General features: G+C 46.7%; 1 protein-coding gene across 12 annotated transcripts in view; it reads left to right on the top strand.

Moving 5' to 3' along the window:
- The first annotated feature begins 3,563 nt into the window (after window positions 1-3,563).
- The window catches only part of MACROH2A1 (macroH2A.1 histone), a 90,684-nt gene continuing 73,845 nt past the window's right edge, over window positions 3,564-20,402 (top strand). For 10 of the 12 annotated variants that reach the window (XM_066343933.1, XM_066343932.1, XM_066343931.1 and 7 more), the window contains exons 1-2: window positions 3,564-3,717; window positions 14,929-15,132. In XM_066343933.1, the coding sequence (XP_066200030.1) occupies window positions 14,961-15,132 (172 nt within the window). In that variant the 5' untranslated portion in view covers window positions 3,564-3,717; window positions 14,929-14,960. Of the gene's footprint in view, window positions 3,718-9,821; window positions 9,838-14,762; window positions 14,840-14,928; window positions 15,133-20,402 lie in introns of those variants that run through there. The other 2 variants (XM_066343927.1, XM_066343928.1) reach the window with 2 other exon arrangements.

Below are 20,402 nucleotides of genomic sequence, written 5' to 3'. Positions count from 1 at the left end.
AACGGGGAGAGACAGTCAGACAGACTCCCGCATGCGCCCGACCGGGATCCACCCGGCACGCCCACCAGGGGCGAAGCTCTGCCCACCAGGGGGCGATGCTCTGCCCATCCTGGGCGTCGCCATATTGCGACCAGAGCCACTCTAGCGCCTGGGGCAGAGGCCACAGAGCCATCCCCAGCGCCCGGGCCATCTTTGCTCCAATGGAGCCTTGGCTGCGGGAGGGGAAGAGAGAGACAGAGAGGAAAGCGCGGCGGAGGGGTGGAGAAGCAAATGGGCGCTTCTCCTGTGTGCCCTGGCCGGGAATCGAACCCGGGTCCTCCGCACGCTAGGCCGACGCTCTACCGCTGAGCCAACCGGCCAGGGCTCATTTTATTCTTTATTGCCAAGCACTTGCAGGAAAAATAAACCCCAACAATTTCACTTAAAAATGTCTTTGATGAAGCAGTAGAAAGTATTAATTTAATTGAACCTTGGTCTTTCAGGACATATTTTTATGTAGTCTTTGTGACCACATGGAAAGGAAGCATGACGTACTTCCTCTATGTAACAAACCAGGATGGCTGCCTGGAGGGAAAGCATTTGTTGTGAGTGCACTGTGGGCTAAAGTACCTGCTTTTTTTCACAGAACATCATTTTTACTTGAAACTGCAAGTAAACAGTTGAACACTTTTGTGAGCCCTAGATACTTATGCCTTTGTGGGCTCCTTCCTCTATAACAAGATATAAAAATTACATTTTATGATTGTATTGGTATAAAGACAAATATATTAATTAAATTATTTTACTCGACCTAAAAGAATTAACCTTCATTTCTTCTTTTGATTTTAAAAGAAATTAAAATGTTTTCATGGGTCCGTAAAGTCATGTGGGTCTTGGCACTGTTCCTAATGGAGAAGTTGGGAAGGTGGGCCTGACAGACATGCTATGTTTATTCAAACTTGGGTGTGTGCAGAGCTGAATTCTTCATGAAGCACAATTTTAATATTTCATGTTTACATATAGGCAGTCCCCTGGGTTATGAACGAGATTGGCTCTGTAGGTTTGTGCTTAAGTTGAATTTGTATGTAAGTTGAAATTTTCTGTGAAATCAGGCATGTTTCTTGGCTTCCTGAATCTGTATATCTTCATCTGTAAAATGAAGATACAAATGTCTCAGAAACAGCCTGCCTGCTGAAGCTGTTGTGAGGGTGAAGTGATGAGATGTGTGTGACCTGGCACATGGTGAGTGTGCAATAAGATGGAGAGCAAAATCAGCCTTTTGAACATTCTTCACTTCTGGGTCACCAAGGAAATCAACTGCATCAGAAACCAATGCTGGGGTGAAGGTGAATGAATTACTTCTTGCATATTGAGATTTATTGACTGCATATTGAGATTTATTGGGCAATCATCCTCTGTGTCTGGCCTTGGCCATCATTGAGGACCTGGGGAAGAAAGATCCTCAGGTCTGTCCACCACCACTGTACCAACAGGCTGCAGGCATCTCCCTCTCTCCACACAAGCGTAGCCTGGCAACACACCTAGAACGTTGCTCTTGATGGGAAGGAACCTGTGACAGGCCTGGACAGAGTAAGTCCTCAGTAAGTGTCAGTTGAGTGAATATATGAAATCTGGCATCCTCCTGACTTGCTGTGGCTCACAGAAACCTCACCTGGTGGCTGGCATCTGCAGAACTGAGGGGCCTGCACAAGGACCCAGGGAAGGACAGAGCAACAGGGCAGGTGGTCTCTGTATCATCCCTGACACTTCTCTGCAGCTTCCCTAGGTCGGGTCCTCACACATCCTTAATGCTTTATTTTGGGACACAAAGAATAATTATTTCTCCAGTTTCATCTCCTATAACTCTTCCCTTCACTCATTCCACTCCAACCTCACACTCTCTATTCCTTTTTAAAAAAATCAAAATATTACTGACATATAACGTTGTGTAAGTTTAAGGTGTACAAGGTGTTGACTTGATATATTTACATATTGCAATATTATTATCACTTTAGCTTTAGTTAACAGGGCTAACATATCGCAAAAGTATCAACAGTAAGAACACACTATTTCTTGAGAATTTCAGATACACTTCTGCCTCAGAACCTTTGTATATGCTGTTGTTCCTCATGCTTGGAACACTCATCCCAGGATATTCACATGGTTTGCTCCCTCAATTCCTGCAGGTCTTAGGTTAAATGTCACCTTCTCAGGGAGGTCTCCTCTAAAATTTGAAACTTCACCCCACTTCACACTCCCTATCCTCCTTCCCTGCCTTATTTTTCTTCACTTTAATAACATCTACCACATCATGTCTTTTGCCCACTGGATTTCTTTTTCTCCTAGGCTGCAACCTCCAGGAGAGCAGGGAATTTTGCCTGTTCTGTTCACTGCTTTATCTTAATCACACAAATTGGTGCATGGCCCAAAGTATGACTTCAGTACTTAATTGAGTCAATGAATGCACGAGTGGCATGTATTGGATACTGCTTTGCGAAGTCTTGCGTAAAATACCATGGTGAAGGAACGAGGTTACCACCGCTGCTCTAGGGAGCAGCGGGAGGATTGGGAGGGATTTGCTGGAAGGGGCGGCGGTTCTTTAAACTTCACATCAACTCTGCTGGGTGTGTATTGTTATCTAAATTTGGGCCATAGCTAGATGCTCAGGTGGCCCCCCACCCCCCTACACTTTGGTAGATGGGAGGAGCCGAGTGGAGGAGGGCCCTATTTAAGTACCTGGAATGGGGCACTAACACCTGAGAGAGAGAGAGAGAGAGAGAGAGAGAGAGAGAGAGAGAGAGAGAGAGCGCAGACACACACACGCCTAACTTAGGGATTTACAGATGGGCTTTACAGAGGCCCCTCTTCTTTCTGCTTGTCTGCAGTTTTAAAACACGTGTGTAGTGGTAAAGAATCACTGTTTACATCTGTGAATCCCAACTGAGTTCAATCGTGAACATTTGCTCAATCGAAGTAGCTAACGGCTTCCATCTGCAAAGCAGGTCCAGGCTTCTGGGGGTCATGATGAAGCATCTTAGGGCAGTCGGATGTGCAGTGGTTGGTCGTGGTACAGAAAGGGTTGCTGGGGGCTTTTTATCTATAGACAGCGGGGTGGGGAAAGCTCTATGATGCACGGGAGGTTTGCATTGGTTGGGGAGGGAAGCAATTGTGCCTCCCTCCCTTGGGTTAACGGTAAGGATTCTAGGGATGAGGCAGCGAAAGTCCCATACGGAGCGCCAGGCACATAGTAGGCGCTCAATAAGTGCAACTCGAGAGACACGCGCTGGAGAAGCAGCACTGACAGGGGCCCTCTGCTCGGGTGCCCCCTGCGTCCAGCGTCAGGGCGGAGTGCCTGAGGGCAAGAGGCCGGACGCCAGGGCCTCAGTGCAGCCGAGGACAGACCGATCCACGTCCAGGCGGCAGAGCGAGAAAACCCCCGCGCGTGTAGCGGCGTGCTTGGGGTCAAGGCCGGGGCGGCGCGGGAGGGGTGGCCGGACGCGCGCGGACGGGATGGGATGTGACGAGCTGCGCGCTGTGCATTGTGGGAATCCCGGGGCCGCGGCGAGTGGTTCCAGTTCACTCGACAGCGGAGCCGGGCGGAGGGGGCGAGCGCGGAGTGTGCGGGCGGGAAGCGAGGAGGCGGGCGGGCGGGCAGGCCAGCGAGGAGCGCGGAGAGAAAAGGCGCGAGCGGCCCAGAGGGCACAAACCGAACAGCTTGCTGCCGCCGCCGAGCCGCCCGTAAGTGCCGCGCGGGCCCCCCGCGCCCCGACCCGCCGCCAGGGTCCGGCTGCCGTGCTCTACCGGCCGCCGGTGCCTGGGAGCGGCCCGGCCTGGTGCGCACCGGGCGGCGCTGGTCGGGCTCTGGCCGCCGGCTTAGCGCGGCCCACGCCGGGGCCTCGCGCGCGCAGCGCCTTCCCAGGCCGTGCCGGGGCCGCGTGGGGATTCCCTTTGGTTTTGTTCAAAAGCAAACCCGGAAGCCAACTTCTCATCACCGCGTCCTCCTGCCCGCGCCCGGGCGCTTTTGTGGGAAGGAGACAGTTGGGGCCCCTCTACTGGCAACCCTTCCCTTGGTGGGCGGGCAGACGGCTCGGCTTGAGGCCCGACGAGGCCCCGCGGCGCTGCTGGCGGGCCTGAGCTTCCGGGAGCGGGTGTGCGCGGAGTTGGACTTGGTGAGGGCCCGCGGGCCCACGAGTTGCCGGCCCCGGCACAATACGTGGGGCCGAGACCCCGGTGGCCGCGGTGCAGGCGCTGGGCTCTTATCCGCTGGGAGGGTGGGGGGTTAGAGTGGAGGACACTTGCGGGACTGGAGCCGGGGCGGCGAAGGGGTTGTCCAGAGACTAGCCGGAGAGTGGCCACGGGAACCCCCGCTGCTCTTGCTGGGCTCCTGATGGGCCTTTTGTTTGCTTTTTGGTTAGGAGTTTTTGAAAGGTAAACTCGGGAAGGCTGAAGGCTCCCAGGTGGAAAAGGCCAGGAGAGAAGAGACTCGCTGGGGGTGGCGTGGGGTAGGGTGGGGTGAGTTGGGCTGGAGTGGCGAGGTAAGTGCGCAGGATGCTGTTGGCCGGGTCACCTGACAACAGGTGTGTGGATGGTGCGCCCCACCTCCACTCCTGCAGAGTCCGCAGCTCATTCAGCGATCTTGTTAGTAGATTGCATGGAAGATTCTTTTAGACAAGGTGTTAGGGGAAATAGTCCTGAATTTGAAAGTGAGAGACTTCTGTAGAAACAGCTGAGACTAACCTTGGATTCAGTAATTACAGTGACCGTGAAGTCCTTGTAAGATTTTAATGATTCAATAAACATCCTATAAGAATAGACAATTAGAAGGGCACTCCTGCTAGCTTCTCTTTTTCTTCCACCTTTGTGGTTTGAGGGTTTACCGTTAAAGAGGGGGGAAAGTGCTTTGTTCCAAGGCTCCCTGCTCCAAGCCTCAGGGGAATTTTGAACAGCTTTAGATTTGAGTGGGAGGCCCCAGTTGTAAATTAGGTGGAATCCACCTATGGCAGGCCTCTTTTAGGGTACTCTTTGCTGTCAGAGCAGTTATGAGCTCTGAAACGGACACCTCATGCTCGCAACTGGAATTAATATCCCTTACCAAAGTTGGACAGTAGCGTCTTGGTCTTGCACAAGAGAGTGTTCGATGTGTATATGTTTGTAAACCTATTTTTTCTTAAAAAAACAAAACAAAACAAAACAAAAAAACCCCAAAAAACAAACAAACCCCCCAAAACATCAAGACTTAAAATTTTTCCCCAAAACAATTTTAGCAGGAGAGTAGGGAGTCTCTTCAGTCTGACATTTTGTTTTACTCTGTTCCCATTGAAATGGTGATAAAGGTATTAAGAAGGTTAAAGTAAGTGAAAGTTGTTTGAGCCAGGGTCTTTAGAATGAGGAAGGGATAGCTCACATTTTATTAAACATTGAGAGCTGTCTGGAAGATCCCATGCACAGTCGTAAGTCACTGGCTTGGTGTATATATACTAAATGGGCCAGGGAGTGGTGCATTTTAATCTGCCATTTCTTCTGGTCCTGGAGAGGGTTGGTAGATATGAGAGAGAGCCTTCATTCTTTCCCTGAAGAGAGGCTTGAAATACATATATTCTGGGACCTGCCTCTAATACTTGGAGAGCTAATGATGCCCCAAGTCATTTAAAGATTTATTTAAATAAGTAAAAGAACACGCTGAAAACCCTATGCTGACAAAACCCAAGAATCTATGTGCTGTTCCTCAGAATTGCAGCAGCCTCTAGTTCTCGTTTGAGTGTGCTATTGAGTTTTTCAGACCTCCGTTGGCATACAGGCAGGAAAGGAGCAGGGGTAAGTAGTGTGTATACCAGTCCTATGGGTTCTCCCCACTTTCTGTAGCTTTTAAAGTCTGTTGGGCCCCACCTCAGCTCTGATTAGTGAGCCTGAATGGGTCAATTCTTCATACCAAAGAGTTGTATAGGTTGTTTGCTTGGATTAAGCCTGTCATATCTGTCTTTCAATAAATATTTCTTGAGAATGAACTCTGGGTCAGACACTGGGGACAGTACCATGATCAAGAAATGACTCCTTTTCATCAGGAAGCTGACATTCGGAAAAGACAGGCAAGCCGCCATTGCGAGGCCAGAGCAGGAGGCTATAATCATTCCCATAGTGTCCCCCAGGATGATAACCTAACCAGGAGCAAGCCCTTACCAGGCACAGAAAGGCTAAGTAGGAATTGGCTGGGCAAAGGAGGGCCTGTCAGGATAAGTGTTTGAGGCCTGGGAACCACATGTGCAGAATCTTAGAACAATGAGAAAAGAGGCCATCTGGGGGAGCTGCCAGAGGCTCTGGATGGCTGGATCCAAGATGAGAATCAGGTGAAGCTAGAGGGCCAAGACAGCCAGATCACAGAGGATCCTGATCAGAAATGCTGAGGGATTTAGACCTTATTCTGACAGTAGTAAAAAGCTATCAGAGGCTCTGGGTAGGAGAGAGACATGGTCAGAAGTCCTTTACTCTTACTGGGAACTTTTCCTCTAACAAATATCAAGTGGCTTCTGGATGCCAAATCTGACCAGGGCCCTGCCCTACTGAAGCTCACATTTTAATTTGACCTTTAGTGGTCTTCCATTGGAGTGGTCATCTTAGTTTGGTACAGCCTTGAAAAGAGAGGAGGTGTGAAGGAGAGTTTCCTGGTGCAGCAGGCAGACAGTGCTTTACTGCACTGAGGTACAGGGTGAGGCAAAAGTAGGTTTACAGTTGTGAGTATGCAAAACAGTTTTTATTATTATTATTATTTGATTGTATCGTTTTTCATACGAACAACTGTAAACCTACTTTTGCTCCACCCTGTATGGTGGTCTTAATGCATTTGGGGAAGCACACCATGGAGAAAGTTGGCAGAGGTGGAATCTTAATTCCAGACTAGCTTCCTGCAAACTTTTTTACTTGTGAGTAAAACTTGTGCTTGGGTTATTTTTATCACATCACTAAAAACTAACACATGAGAGAGATATGTCTGCTAGAACAAAATGTGCAGTTTCAGATTTATTTCCTATCTCAATTTATCCTCTACTCCCTGTTTGCAGTCCGTTGGTTCTACCAGGGTAGACTGTAAACTCTACCCTGGGGCTTAGTTTATGATGTAGTGTTTTATGAATAGAGAGAGATTTTTTTTTTTCTGATTGGCTAGAGTACCAGAGCAGGTCTCAGTTCTGAACCAATCAGAGTGTAGCTTGTGAACCCCAGCTCTGTGAGCGATACTTGTGCAGTATATCCACATGCCTCTGGGGACATGACAGCAGTGACAACATTAGTCATTTGGTATGATAGGAATAAATGGAAGAGAATGCTGTAAATGGGATTAATGTCCTGTGCTTCAAAATTAAGAGACTCAGGTTCGCCTTTGTGATAGAGTTGATAGGAAGCTGACAAATGCATGTGGATACGTGGACATTTATCCAGCTGCAAAGAAAGAATGGAGCAATCCTTCCTCAGCCACAGTGACTTGAGCACTTATAGTTCAAATTCCTTCACCCTCAGGTGCTGGAGATAGGGATGTCTGGTTAGCAGCTCCCCAGCAGTTCTAATCTATATTCGCTCAGGATCAAGACATACACATTCATTGTTTAGATCAGTGATTCTCAAAGTGTGCACCAGGGTGCAGTGTGCGCCCTAGAAGATTTCCAGGTGTGCCCTATGGTATTCCAGAGAAATATGTGCCTGTTGAGGACCAAAACACCAACAGGGTTTTTGGAGTTTAGATTTTTGGGGGACAGAGGTGTGGGGAATTGGCTGTCAGCTGACAGTCTGCCCAATACCCCACCTCACTTGCCTGATTAGGTTGCAAAAGGCTATTAAGCTGTGATGCTGGATTGTTTACACTACCCCCCATGTTCCCCGGAAAGACTGGAGGCAAGTTTCTTCTAGCCTTTGTTTGGTGTCAAGTTAAGATGATATGTATGGTGGGGGTTTTCTGCACTCAATACAATTAAGAGTAAAAAGAGAGGAATTCTTCAATGTATTGAGGAGGATATGAGAGTTTGCCTTTCAAATATATGCCCAAACATTGAAGAAATCACTAGGACACATCAAGGTCATGATTCTCATAAACACAAGAATGAAAAAACTTAACACATTTGCGCCAGGACCTGCCAAATTTACTAAATCTTACTAAGAATGTGTTTATATATATAAAAAAGATAACTTTTTTTGTCGTTTTTTAATTTTTTAAGCCCTCTTTTCTACGAATTCTAAAAAGCATAACAAAAAATGTAACAAAAATGTTTTTTAATGTCAGAATAAATTAATTTTGTTGTATTTATTTCATTTAATTACCATAAAAGTATGCTTGGACTTTATACTTTTTTCTTTAATATTTGACTTAATTATTATAACATAGTTCTCAGAAATTTGTATGTAGTGTGCCTACAATTATTTGTAGGATTTTAAATGTGCCTCGACTTCAAAAAGTTTGAGAACCACTGGCTTAGATAATAAAAGACTTCATTATTGAGCATTCCAGTGACTTTGTGAGTGCTCTGTTTAACAGTTTGTTCTGCTGGAGCTTTAGCAGAGGTCAGTGTCTTACAGATATGAGGAAGGTAAGTATTTGCCCCTGGCTGTGTTACTGAGCTGGTTTAGTTACTGAGAAGTCACTGGAGCCATAAAATTATCAGGGAGTTGGAAGACCTGTGCAAGGCTCCCACCTTAGGTATCAGGACAATTGCAGTGTTCCTTCCCTGGGAATTCCCAAAGTAGTTCCACAAACTCCCTGGATTTTGAGGTCTGGGCTCCCACAGGGATTAGCCAGGCGTGTGTGTACATGAATAATCCTAGAGAAGGTCCCCAACTGGTGTCCCACTTCCACATCTCTGAGTCCTGTGGCCTCTGGAAATGCTACCCTCATTTTTGTCAAAAGAACCCTATCCACAGTAAATGCCAATTGATCAGTCACCAGCCAGCATTTGAGAGCCTACCAGGTTGCAGGCAGAGACACAGTGGTGCGCAGAGCTAACTGGTCCATCATCAAGACAGACAAGGGAATAGGCAGTGATGATACACTGTAACAAGTGTTAAGTGTGGGGTAGTTGGCCTTAGAATGTTTATGTAAATTGTTTTGGGAGAGCCAGTTAGATGGGAAGGAAGACCTGTAAACTGCATTTGCAGAGCATTTTACATTAGACTGAGAAAAGCAATTGAACATATTAAAGAATGGTGGTAGGCACAGGGACATAAGGGATTTTTAGCTGGGCTCAGGGGCCACAACAGGAATGTCCACTGAGAAATCTGGGAGCAGTTTGGCCTGGTGGAGCCCTGGTTGCTGGAAATAGGGTGAGAGATGCTGGAGGTCAGCATGGCCTTGTGTGCAAGCTGCAGCTGGACATGGGCTGCCCAACCTATCCTGTGACTGGGGGCCACAATGCAGAAATGCAGAGGAGAGAGTTCCTTGAAAGGGTCTGCATCACCAGAGAAGGTGTTGGGACTACTAGGCAGGATTATCCTGGACAAAGGCTGGGGAGGGTGTTCCAGATTGAGTGAGTGGCATGTGCCAAAACCGGAGATGGGAATAAAGGTAGTTTGCAAAGCAGTGAAGAGCCTGTTAGGGTGCCATATTGGGGAGTAATGGAGTCATGTGATAGGTAGCTAGGTAGGATGGCTCTTTGCCCTCCTCACCTCTAAGGCCCCTCCTACTAGTTGAGGGCTTGTGGTTTTCATGTCCATCTAATTCACAGGATCCTCACAGCCAGGCTTCTAATTAGTCCAGTGCTATGAGGACAGTTCATGTTGTCCAGGTCATGTCTCATTTGTTGAAGAGCCTGTGGCCAGAGACTGGCATCTCACTCAAGCCTGGGTCATCTCTGTACGGCCTCTCCAACAGTGTGTCTCTAGGTAAGCTTTGGGTTTCTGCAAAAAAGTGATTGATTTAGAGGAGTTGCAGAGATAAAGACTACAGATATCCCTTCAAGATCAACTACAGAATCTTCATTTCCTGGCCTGATAACAGTAAAAAAGGCAGCCAAACTAACATATGTGAACATATGTGATGTACAGATGCCAAGGTTGCCTGAATACCTATCACTGTTTTCAAAGCATCTGTGGCCCTCTACTGCGGTGAGGGCTTCTGGTTTACTGAATGGGGTGTCCTCCTGGTCAATGAGTCCAGGAAGGAGGGTACAACTTTATTTTTATTTTTTATTTATTTTATTTTTTGTATTTTTCTGAAGCTGGAAACGGGGAGAGACAGTCAGACAGACTCCCGCATGTGCCTGACCGGGATCCACCCGGCACGCCCACCAGGGGGCGATGCTCTGCCCTTCCGGGGCATCGCTCTGTTGCGACCAGAGCCACTCTAGTGCCTGGGGCAGTGGCCAAGGAGCCATCCCCAGCGCCCAGGCCATCTTTGCTCCAATGGGGCCTCGGCTGCGGGAGGGGAAGAGAGAGACAGAGAGGAAGGAGAGGGGGAGGGGTGGAGAAGCAGATGGGCGCTTCTCCTGTGTGCCCTGGCAGGGAATCGAACCCGGGACCTCTGCACGCCAGGCCGACGCTCTACCACTGAGCCAACCGGCCAGGGCCGAGGGCACAACTTTATCTCTGTGACAAGAGAGTATTGCTATTTCTCCGGTGAACAGTGCCTGTGCCATGGAGAGAAGTAGAGTATATCCGAAGCCACTTTTTATATGATGTAGAACTGTCCATCAGAAGAGGCTGGGTGCAAGACATGGGTCAAACAGGGCCCAGCAGGCTTTGGTTGATCATCCAGACCCTGGCTTCAGGGTCAGCTTTCAAGTTGATTTGTCATGTGATGGGAGCTGCCTGTTTCCTCTTTTCTTCTGAGCAAATAGGTGGAGGACATTTCCCAACTTCTCTTGCAATTAGATGTGGCCATACGACCAAGTTCTAGTTGATGGATCATGGTCAGAAGTAGTGTGCCTGAACACCTTCATTGTTTTCCTCCATGGCCTTTTCCCTTCCTTGGTAACCTTGGGCATGGAAGCATGGAAGTCTGGATTCATGAATCATCCTGTGGAGAAGCACTGGCCAGTGATGGAAACCCACTGTAGACTTTTCATGAGTGAGAAATAAACTGTAGGGGCTTATTTGTTACAGCACCTACCCTCATTAGTACAAATATCCAATGCCAGGTGTTCAAGAAGGGGGCCTTGTTTCACCTTATGCACATTGTTGCCATTATTAACTTGATTGAGCACTCACTTAGTAGGAGTTAGACCCTTAAATGCATGCTTGTTTTCAACTCTTTGAGGTCTATTCTAACATCATCTCCATTGGACTGCTGAGAAAATAGGCTCAGAGGGTTATATCATGTGCCCAAGTACACATAGTCTTTAAGCAGCAGAGCCATGACTTGAGTCAGGTCAGTCTTACTTGGAATTCAAGTTCTTAATCACAGTGTTCAACAGCCACTCTGTCACAACCTCTCTGCCCACATTGGTGCCTTGCCATAGCTGTCCGTATCTCCATGGTCCTCTAGAGCAGGATAGACCTGCATATTCATGGGTTTATCTAGAGACTGCAAGCTTACAAGGTGATTTTCCTAAATGATGTTTTTAAAATCACACATTACTGGAATTCATGAGATTGCATGGCTTAGTCAATTCTAATAGCTGTGACTGCAGCTTGGGGATCTATAGTTAGAATTTCAGAAAGAACATGGGGAAGGGCAAGCAACAGAATCTGCAGGACAGCCCCCTTGGGGAGGGATGAAGACTTAGGGCTGCTTTACCAGAGAGCAGCTGAACTCAAAATGAGACATGAAGAGGATGTTCTTCATTCGGCAGAATGACGCTTGAAGGTCCATGATGTTTTAGATCTTTTCTGGGACCCAGGGCACCAGAGATGAGTTAACTATAGCACCTGACATCAAGTTCAGTCAAGTTGGGGAGGGAGGCACACAGGTATATGCCAGGATATGTGCTGTAGGAACACGGAGCTGAGAGCAATTCCAGTTCACGGTCAGACCCGAGAAGAGGGCTTGTGTGAGCACAGTTCAGGTTGGCAGAAGGACAAAGGGTGTTACAGACTGCAGATACAGCATTCTGGGCACACAGCATCACAGGTCAGGAAGTCAGGGCTGACCTGGGGCATCTGAGCCAGGCAGGATGGCAGGAAACAGTGCTGCTGTAGTAGTTGAAGGATTCCATTTGTAGGTGGCTCAGGGTGATGGGGAACTAGCAAAGGGGGCAAAGATTCTGTAGTGACCATGGAAAGAAGGGACTGATACTGCTAGGGAATAGGTAAGAAGCAGAGCTGAACTAAGGTGGAGTGGAGTGAAGAGAAAGAGAAGACTTGAGAAGTTATGAAGGTGGGATCAACAGGGTTTTGGCTAGTGATTGGATGCTGAGGAGGTGTGCAAACACGTAGGGGCCAGGTTGATTGACTTGCTTGCTAGCTTGATGTGTGATGTTCCTGCTGATGGGACTGAGAAACCCAGAAGAGTTAAAGGCGCCCATGGGACTTGCAAGTGGGCCCTTGTGTCAGGCAATGAGAGCAGAGCTCTGGGGTTGCCCAGTGCAACCAGGCAGGCACTGGGCCAGAGACCTGGCGTTACCAGCATGTAGATGATGTAAAGACTCGGCTAGAATCAGAGAAAAGCACTGGGAACATCAGTTTTAAGGAATAAGTATGTTTAGGACCATCAGGTTCCTGAGTGCTAATGGCTCCTCTCTGAAGCAGGACACTGTGTGATTCCCACATGGGCAACCTTAAACATACCCACACAGGGCTGCCTGAAGACAGAGCTGAAGTCTGTGCTCCAGTAAGAACAGGGCTGAGCTGCATTAATCATCACTGACCACAGGCCTCTCCTGCTGAAAGAGGGAAAACATTTAGATCTGAAAAGCTTAGTCCAAAAGTGTAGGGTTGATCTGTGAAATGGTCTGTGAAACACATTTGCAGTAAAGCAAAAGAATGCTAAGAAACCCATTGACAGCTTTCCCTGCAAACGCACGTGTGCACATGTGTACACACGTGTACACATATTGCCTTCTCAGGGTGAGCACAGGCACCTGTTTGCAGGGAATGTTTTAAAATGGAACTCATTACAGAAAGAAATGGAGCCAACTAACTGTTTTAGAAAAACTCAGACCCTTCTGGGACTCCTGCATTCAGTGATCAATTAAGACTTAGTGCCCTTGAATGGTGAAATACAGGATTCTCATTCCAGGGGACTTTAGCTCCCTCCCTCTTCAAGAACCCGGGCTTGGGTCCCTTAATTCTGTTGGGCCTGTCAGCACAGCTGCCCAACAGTGCACAGGAATGCTGCTCTCTGCTGTTTGGCCATCTCTACCAGGCAGCAAGTTTGGATGATCTTGGGAATCAGTCACACTGATAGATATGAACCATGGCACATCCCAAATACAGGGTTGGGTGTCATAGTAACAAGGATTTCTAACTGGTCTCCACAGGCATAGAGGCATGGACTGTTGGAGCTTGAGGGGTCCATACACTATGGAGCCTAACCTCAGTTTACCAGTAAATGGGAGAATTTCCCATTTGGTTCAATGGTCAGAGCATAAATATCCTGTAGGGAAGGCTTGCTTGGTGCTCTAGAATGGGCAGAGGCCTCCTCACCCTGTGCTGGCCTTTCACCATTACTATTTATTGTAGGTTTTTTTTGTCCCACCCGCTCTGCGAGAACAGGGATTGTTCTGTCTTGTACACCACTGTCTCCATTCCCCAATATAGTTCCTGAAGTGAATGCGTGGTGACTTGAATGCTTTTAGCAAACACTTGAGACCTTACTTTGTGATGCTTCACTAAGTATAGTCAGGGACAGACTCAAGAACTTGCAGTCTGAAAGGAGGGGTGGAAGTATGTGCCCATCATGGTGTTCTTTGAAGTACATGGGACCCCAGAGTATGGCGTGTCTGGACCTGAGCATTCAGGAGGCTTGGCAGAGGGCAGAAAGCAAGTGTGAGGGATGGAGAAGGTCCTAGCCAAAGCGCAGCCACTGCAGAGGAGGGCATTTGGGAGGACCATGTATGACTACAAGAAGCACAAGGTAAAGCTGATGGGTGTGCCAGGACTAAATTTCTAGGGTGTTGCACGATAGGCCAAGAGTCCTGCTTTTTATCTTGGGAATTGTAGCAGCAGCAGCCAGGAAACACTGTGAGACCAGGACCATGGCATCTTCACATCTATGTGTGTGGACATAGCCCTGCCTTTGGAGGGCAGGTGGATTGGGGGGAGGCAGTGGTGGCAGACCTTTTCAGGAGACATTTGTGATCATTTAGTTAAGGTAGTGATGACCTGGTAGAGAGGAGAGGGCCCCACAGAGGTGCTGAGGAGGGAGCATTCTCTGGTCTGGGTGGCATTTTGGATGGGGTTTAGGAGGAGGAACAGGGAAGGAAAAACAGTTCTCTGAGGGCAGGCCTGTCCAGCAGACTGGACACGTTCAGAGGGCCTCTTATTCCAACCTCGCTACCCACTGAGCTCCTGTGAGCTGTTCTTACCGCTCACAGATGAAGGACTGTGTAAGGTAGAGACACTACTTTCATCAAAGAACTTGGGTATCTGGCTTTAAAGCTTCATTCTGGGGGCAGGTGACATAGTTTTCTTTTCTTTTATGAAGACTTAAACAAATTTATCAGCCCCAGTCTCCAGTGTATGAAATTATAATTCTTAAACAAGAGTATAGAACGTAGCCAAGAAATCCCATTTTCTTTTACATCATGCAGCATAAAAGAAGACACTTAAGAACAGTCACTGACAGAGGAACCTTTAAATGAAAGTGACTGATAAAATTGATGTCATGGTATAATATAAAATGAGAAAAGCTAAGCCATTCTTTCTTCAAGGGCCACAGCGCTTCAGCGAAGAGCATCAGCTAGGCTTGGAGGGCTTAGTGGCTGGAGGCAGTGGCATCTGCTGGCAGGTCCTGTTTCTTCCAGGGGCCAGGGTGTGAGGGGAAGGGGGGATGGTGCTGTCCCAATGATCTTGATGGTGTGCTGCTTACCTCCACAGTGTGCTTACTGATCAGCTCCAGGGCCACCACCATGTCAAGCCGGGGTGGGAAGAAGAAGTCCACCAAAACCTCCCGGTCGGCCAAGGCAGGAGTCATCTTCCCCGTGGGGCGGATGCTGCGGTACATCAAGAAAGGCCACCCCAAGTACAGGATTGGAGTGGGGGCACCTGTGTACATGGCCGCTGTCCTGGAGTACCTGACAGGTGAGTGCCCCAGTCAGCTGTGACACCACTGACAGTTCTGACAGCTTTTCAGGGACTGAGAGGACCTTTTGGTTTCTTTTATTTTGAAACTTTTCAAACCTACAGAAAAGCTACAAATATAGTACAATGAACATTTTCATCTGGATCTGCCAGTTGCTAACAGTTTGTTCCTCCACCCCATTTATGTGTATGCGCACATGTGCATGTATTTTTGGCCATATATATATATATATATATATATATATATATATATATATATATATATTATATGGTTTATTTTGAAATTCCCTCAATTATTCTAATAATTTCTTCTATAAATTTTATTGGCTTTCGGCCCTGGCCGGTTGACTCAGCAGTAGAGCGTCGGCCTGGCGTGCGGGGGACCCGGGTTCGATTCCCAGCCAGGGCACATAGGAGAAGCGCCCATTTGCTTCTCCACCCCCTTCTCCTTCCTCTCTGTCTCTCTCTTCCCCTCCTGCAGCCAAGGCTCCATTGGAGCAAAGATGGCCCGGGCACTGGGGATGGCTCCTTGGCCTCTGCTCCAGGCGCTAGAGTGGCTCTGGTTGCGGCAGAGCAATGCCCCGGAGGGGCAGAGCATCGCCCCCTGGTGGGCAGAGCATCACCCCTGGTGGGCGTGCCGGGTGGATCCGGGTTGGGCGCATGCGGGAGTCTGTCTGACTGTCTCTCCCCGTTTCCAGCTTCAGAAAAATACCAAAAAAAAAAAAAATTATTGGCTTTCTTTCCCTATCCAGGATCCATTTCAGGATTATACATTGCATTTGGTTCTCTGGTTTCTTTAGTCTCACATAATCTTTTTTATTTTTTTAAGAAATAAAATTTAATAGGTTGGACATTGAGCAATAAGAGTATATAAGTTTCAGGTAAACATCTCCATGGCATTTGAACTGTTGATTGCATTGTGTGCTCTCACCCAGAGTCAAATCATTTTCCATCACCATATACCTGGTAACCACTTCAGTTTTATTTATGTCCATGATGATTTTTTTAATTAAAAATTTAAAAAATTTTTTAAATCATTTTTATTTTTTAATTATAGTTGACATACATTAAAGCATTAGTTTTAGGTGTACACCCCAGTGATTAGATGTTACATAACTTACTAAGTGATCACCCTGAAACACTGTGCACCCATCAGACACTGTACATAGTTATTAGAATATTATTGACTATATGACTATATTCCCTGTGCTGTACTTTTTACATCCCTATGACTCTTCTGTAACAACCAATTTATACTTCTTAATCCTCTCAGCTTTTTCACCCAGCCCCCAACCTCCCCCCCCATCTGGCAACTGTCAAAATGTTCTCTGTATCTATGAGTCTGTTTTTGTCTTGCTTGTTCATTTATTTTGTTTTTTTATTTTTTTAACATTATAAATGTCTAATATTAATATTCCATAGTATATCACAACTTCATAAAACGTTTTTATGAATAAAGACTCAGAATGACAGAGAATTTTAGGGAGATTAAATTGAGTGGTTGTTTTCTACTTTATTTATTTATTTAGAAATTAAATTTAATGAGGTGACATTGGTCCATAGGATCACATAGATTTCAGGTGTACATCTTCATGGCACATGATCTATACTCAGAGTCACTATATATTTAGTCTCCATTCTGCCTGACAACCTTTCCTCCTCCCTCTGGTAGCCACTATACTTCGTCTATGTAGATGTTATTTTATTTTTTACATTCAGTTGTTGATAAAGATGTATTTATTGCCATTTTATTGTTCATGTTTTTTTATCTTTTTTTTCTTCTTCTTCTTCTTCTTAAAGAAGACCCCCTAAGATTTCATGTAATACTGGTTTGGTGGTGATGAATTCCTTTAGCTTTTTCTTGTCTGGGAAGCTCTTTATCTGTCCTTTGATTCTAAATGATAGTTTTGCTGGGTAGAGCAATCTTGATTGTAGGTCCTTGATTTATATCATTTTGGATATTTTCCTTTTTATTTTTTTAGTGTGTGCATTAGAGAAAAAGACAGGAATTGGGAGTGAGAGGGGGAGCGAGATAAGAAGTATCAACCAGTAATTGTGTCACTTTAGTTGTTCATTGATTGCTTCTTATACATGCCTTAACTGAGGGACTCAAGCCAAGCCAATGACCCTCTGCTCAAGCCAGCGACCTTTGGGCTCAAGCTAGTGACTATGGGATCATTTGAATGATCCCATGCTCAAACCAATGACCCTTCCTCAAGCTGATAAGCCTGCACTCAAGCCGGATGAGCCCACACTCAAGCTGGTGAACTTGAGTTTCAAACATGGGACCTTAGTGTCCCAGGTCGATGTTCTATCCACTGCCTCACCACTGGTCAGGCATCACTTTGAATATTTCTTGACAATCCCTTCTGGTCTGGCCTGCAAAGTGCCTATAGAGAAATCACCTGACAGTCTTATGGGTGTTCCCTTTTAAGTAACTAACTACTTTTCTCTAGCTACTTTTAAAATTCTGTCTTTGCCTTTAACTATTTGCAATTTAATTATAATGTGTCTTGTTGTGAGCCCCTTTGGATTCATCTTTTTTAGGACTCTGGGCTGCCTGGACTTATATGTTTATTTCCTTCACCAAGTTAGGGAAGTTTTCTGTCTTTTTTTTTTTTTTTTGTATTTCTCTGAAGTTGGAAACTGGGAGGCAGTCAGACAGACTCCCGCATGCGCCCAACTGGGATCCACCCAGCACGCCCACCAGGGGGCGATGCTCTGCCCATCTGGGGCGTTGCTCTGTTGCAACCAGAGCCATTCTAGTGCCTGAGGCAGAGGCCACTGAGCCATCCTCAGTGCCCGGGCCAACTTTGCTCCAATGGAGCCTCGGCTGCGGGAGGGGAAGAGAGAGACAGAGAGGAAGGAGAGGGGGAGGGGTGGAGAAGCAGATGGGGCTTCTCCTGTGTGCCCTGGCTGGGAATCGAACCTGGGACTCCTGCACACCAGGCCGATGCTCTACCACTGAGCCAACCGGCCAGGGCTCTGTCATTTTTTCAAATAGGTTTTCAATTTCTTGTTCTCTCTCTTCTCCCTCCAGCACCCCTATGATGCCAATGTTGGTGTGCTTGAAGTTGTCCCAGGGGTTCCTCACACTATCCTCATTTTTTTGGATTCTTTTTTCTTTTTGTTGTTCTGATTGGGTGCTTTTTGCTTCTTTATATTCTAAATCACTGTTTTTCTCAGCTTTGACTACAGTTGATTCCCTGTAAATTATTCTTCATTTCAGTTAGTATATCCTTCATTTATGACTGGTCCTTTATAATGCTGTTGAGGTTTATACCAGGTTCATTGCACACACTCATAACCAGTGTTTTGAACTTTGCATCTAGTAGATTGCTTATCTCCATTTTGTTTAGTTCTTTTTCTGGACTTTTCTTCTGTTCTTTCATTTGGGATGTGTTTCTTTGTCTCTTCATTTTGGCAGCCTCTCTGTGTTTGTTTCTGTGTATTAGGTAAAGCTGCTGTGTCTCCCAGGCTTGGTGGAATGGCCTAATGTAGTAGGTGTCCTGTAATGTCCAGTGGTACAGCCTCCCTGTTCACCTGAGCTGGGCACTCCAGGTATACTCCTCATGTGGGCTTTGTATACTCTCCTGTTGTAGTTGAGCCTTGATTTCTGTTGGCACATCAATGAGAGGGATTTAACCCCAGGCCGATCAGCTGTAAGAACTGGCTGAAACCACTGACCTCCAACCACCATGGAGCACTAGCTCTGCTGGTTCTCATTCCATAGAACAGGAGTTACTTCAGTGGGGCTCTGGTATTTGCCTGGTTTGCCTTTGAGTGTATTTCTTGTGGAGGTGGTTGAGTCAGTCATGCTTTGATGTCATCTGAAGCTGTCCACTGAGTGCACTGACTCTGGGGCCTCCTGGGAGGTGCAGGCCAAGGTTAGCGCCCATCTGTGTTCTTCCAGAGGTCACTGGTATAAGCTACAAAGTGATCTGCAGATGGGGGCTACTTGTGCTCAGCTTGGGGGTGCCAAGGCCTGGTGAAGCTGCAAACCAAGGTTGGCTGGTACAAGTGCCTGTCTTGGAGCCACTTAGTAAGAGGTATGGAGCATACTGATTCCAAATGTTACTTTTTTGAGAGATTTTAGGAAAGTCTGAAGCATGAACCAGGGAAGGCCATTTGTTTGGAAAAACCATTGGAAACAATGTGGGTAGGCCTCAAAGTTGTGTGAGGTGGAGCTTCAAGGAATCACCAGATCAGAGCAAACAGTGTGAGCCATGTTGATGGAGTCTCAGATATGGTGCCTGCCTGTTGATTCTGTTCAAGGAGGGCTCATCAAAGAAACATTGGCCTCTGCCTTTCACCTAGAAATCTAGGTGAAAGCTATCTCCCAGCTCTCACCTTGAGGCTGGACATTTCAATTCATCCCCATATGCCCCGGTGCCTTTTGAGCAGCTGTCCCAGTGTGGAGCTCAGAGCATGTGAGTCTGAATAAGTCTGCATGAGGGCCCTATTAAGAGGGACTGCCTGGGACTCCAGCCTCTATCTCCCTCATCGACAATCCTCATTGGTTTTTACAGCCAGAAGTTATGGGGACTTCTCTTCCTGGCACTGGAATCCTGGGCTGGGGAGCCTGGTGTGGTCTAGGACCCCTTGTTCTTCAGGTGGGACCTCTGCAGCTGAGATGGCCTTCCCAATTTTTATCCTTCATACATGGTTGTGGCACAAGCCTGTTCCATGTCTCTGCCCCTCCTACCAGTTTCATTGTGGTTTCTTCTTTAATTTCCTAGCTGTAGGACTTCTTTCAGCTAAACTTCAGGCGATTCTGAATGGTGGTTTCTCTGTAGTTTAGTTGTATTTTTGATGCTGTAGGAGGAGAGTACTGTGTTTACTTATGCTGCCATCTTTCTCAGAAGTTGTCCTAGTCTTTTATATAATCTTAATTCCTTGGCTTTTAAAATATTCTTTCCTGACATGGACCTTTTTTGTTGTTTTGTTTGCTTTGACATAGAACTTTTTGAAGAATCCAGGCCCATTCTTTTGCCCAGTGTCATTCAGTCTGTGTTGGTATCATTTGATTCAGGTTAAGTGTTTTAGAAGGAGAATTTCATAAGTGATGTCGAGTCCTCTGGTATAATGTCAGGAAGCACCTGATGTGACTTTGTCCTTTCATTGGTGATGTTCAGTTTGGTCATTTGATTAAGTTGGTGTCTGCAGATTTCTGCACATCCTGAATCACAGACTTTTACCAGAGGCTTTAGCATTCCCTGATGATTTTTACCTGAATCTATTATTTCTGTGGTGGTTAAAAAATGGCGAGT

Source organism: Saccopteryx leptura, chromosome 6 (genome assembly GCF_036850995.1).
Source record: "Saccopteryx leptura isolate mSacLep1 chromosome 6, mSacLep1_pri_phased_curated, whole genome shotgun sequence".
Classification (NCBI taxonomy): domain Eukaryota; kingdom Metazoa; phylum Chordata; class Mammalia; order Chiroptera; family Emballonuridae; genus Saccopteryx; species Saccopteryx leptura.
Note: the sequence above shows the minus strand (reverse complement) of the source record. Positions and strands in the feature narration are given on the sequence as shown.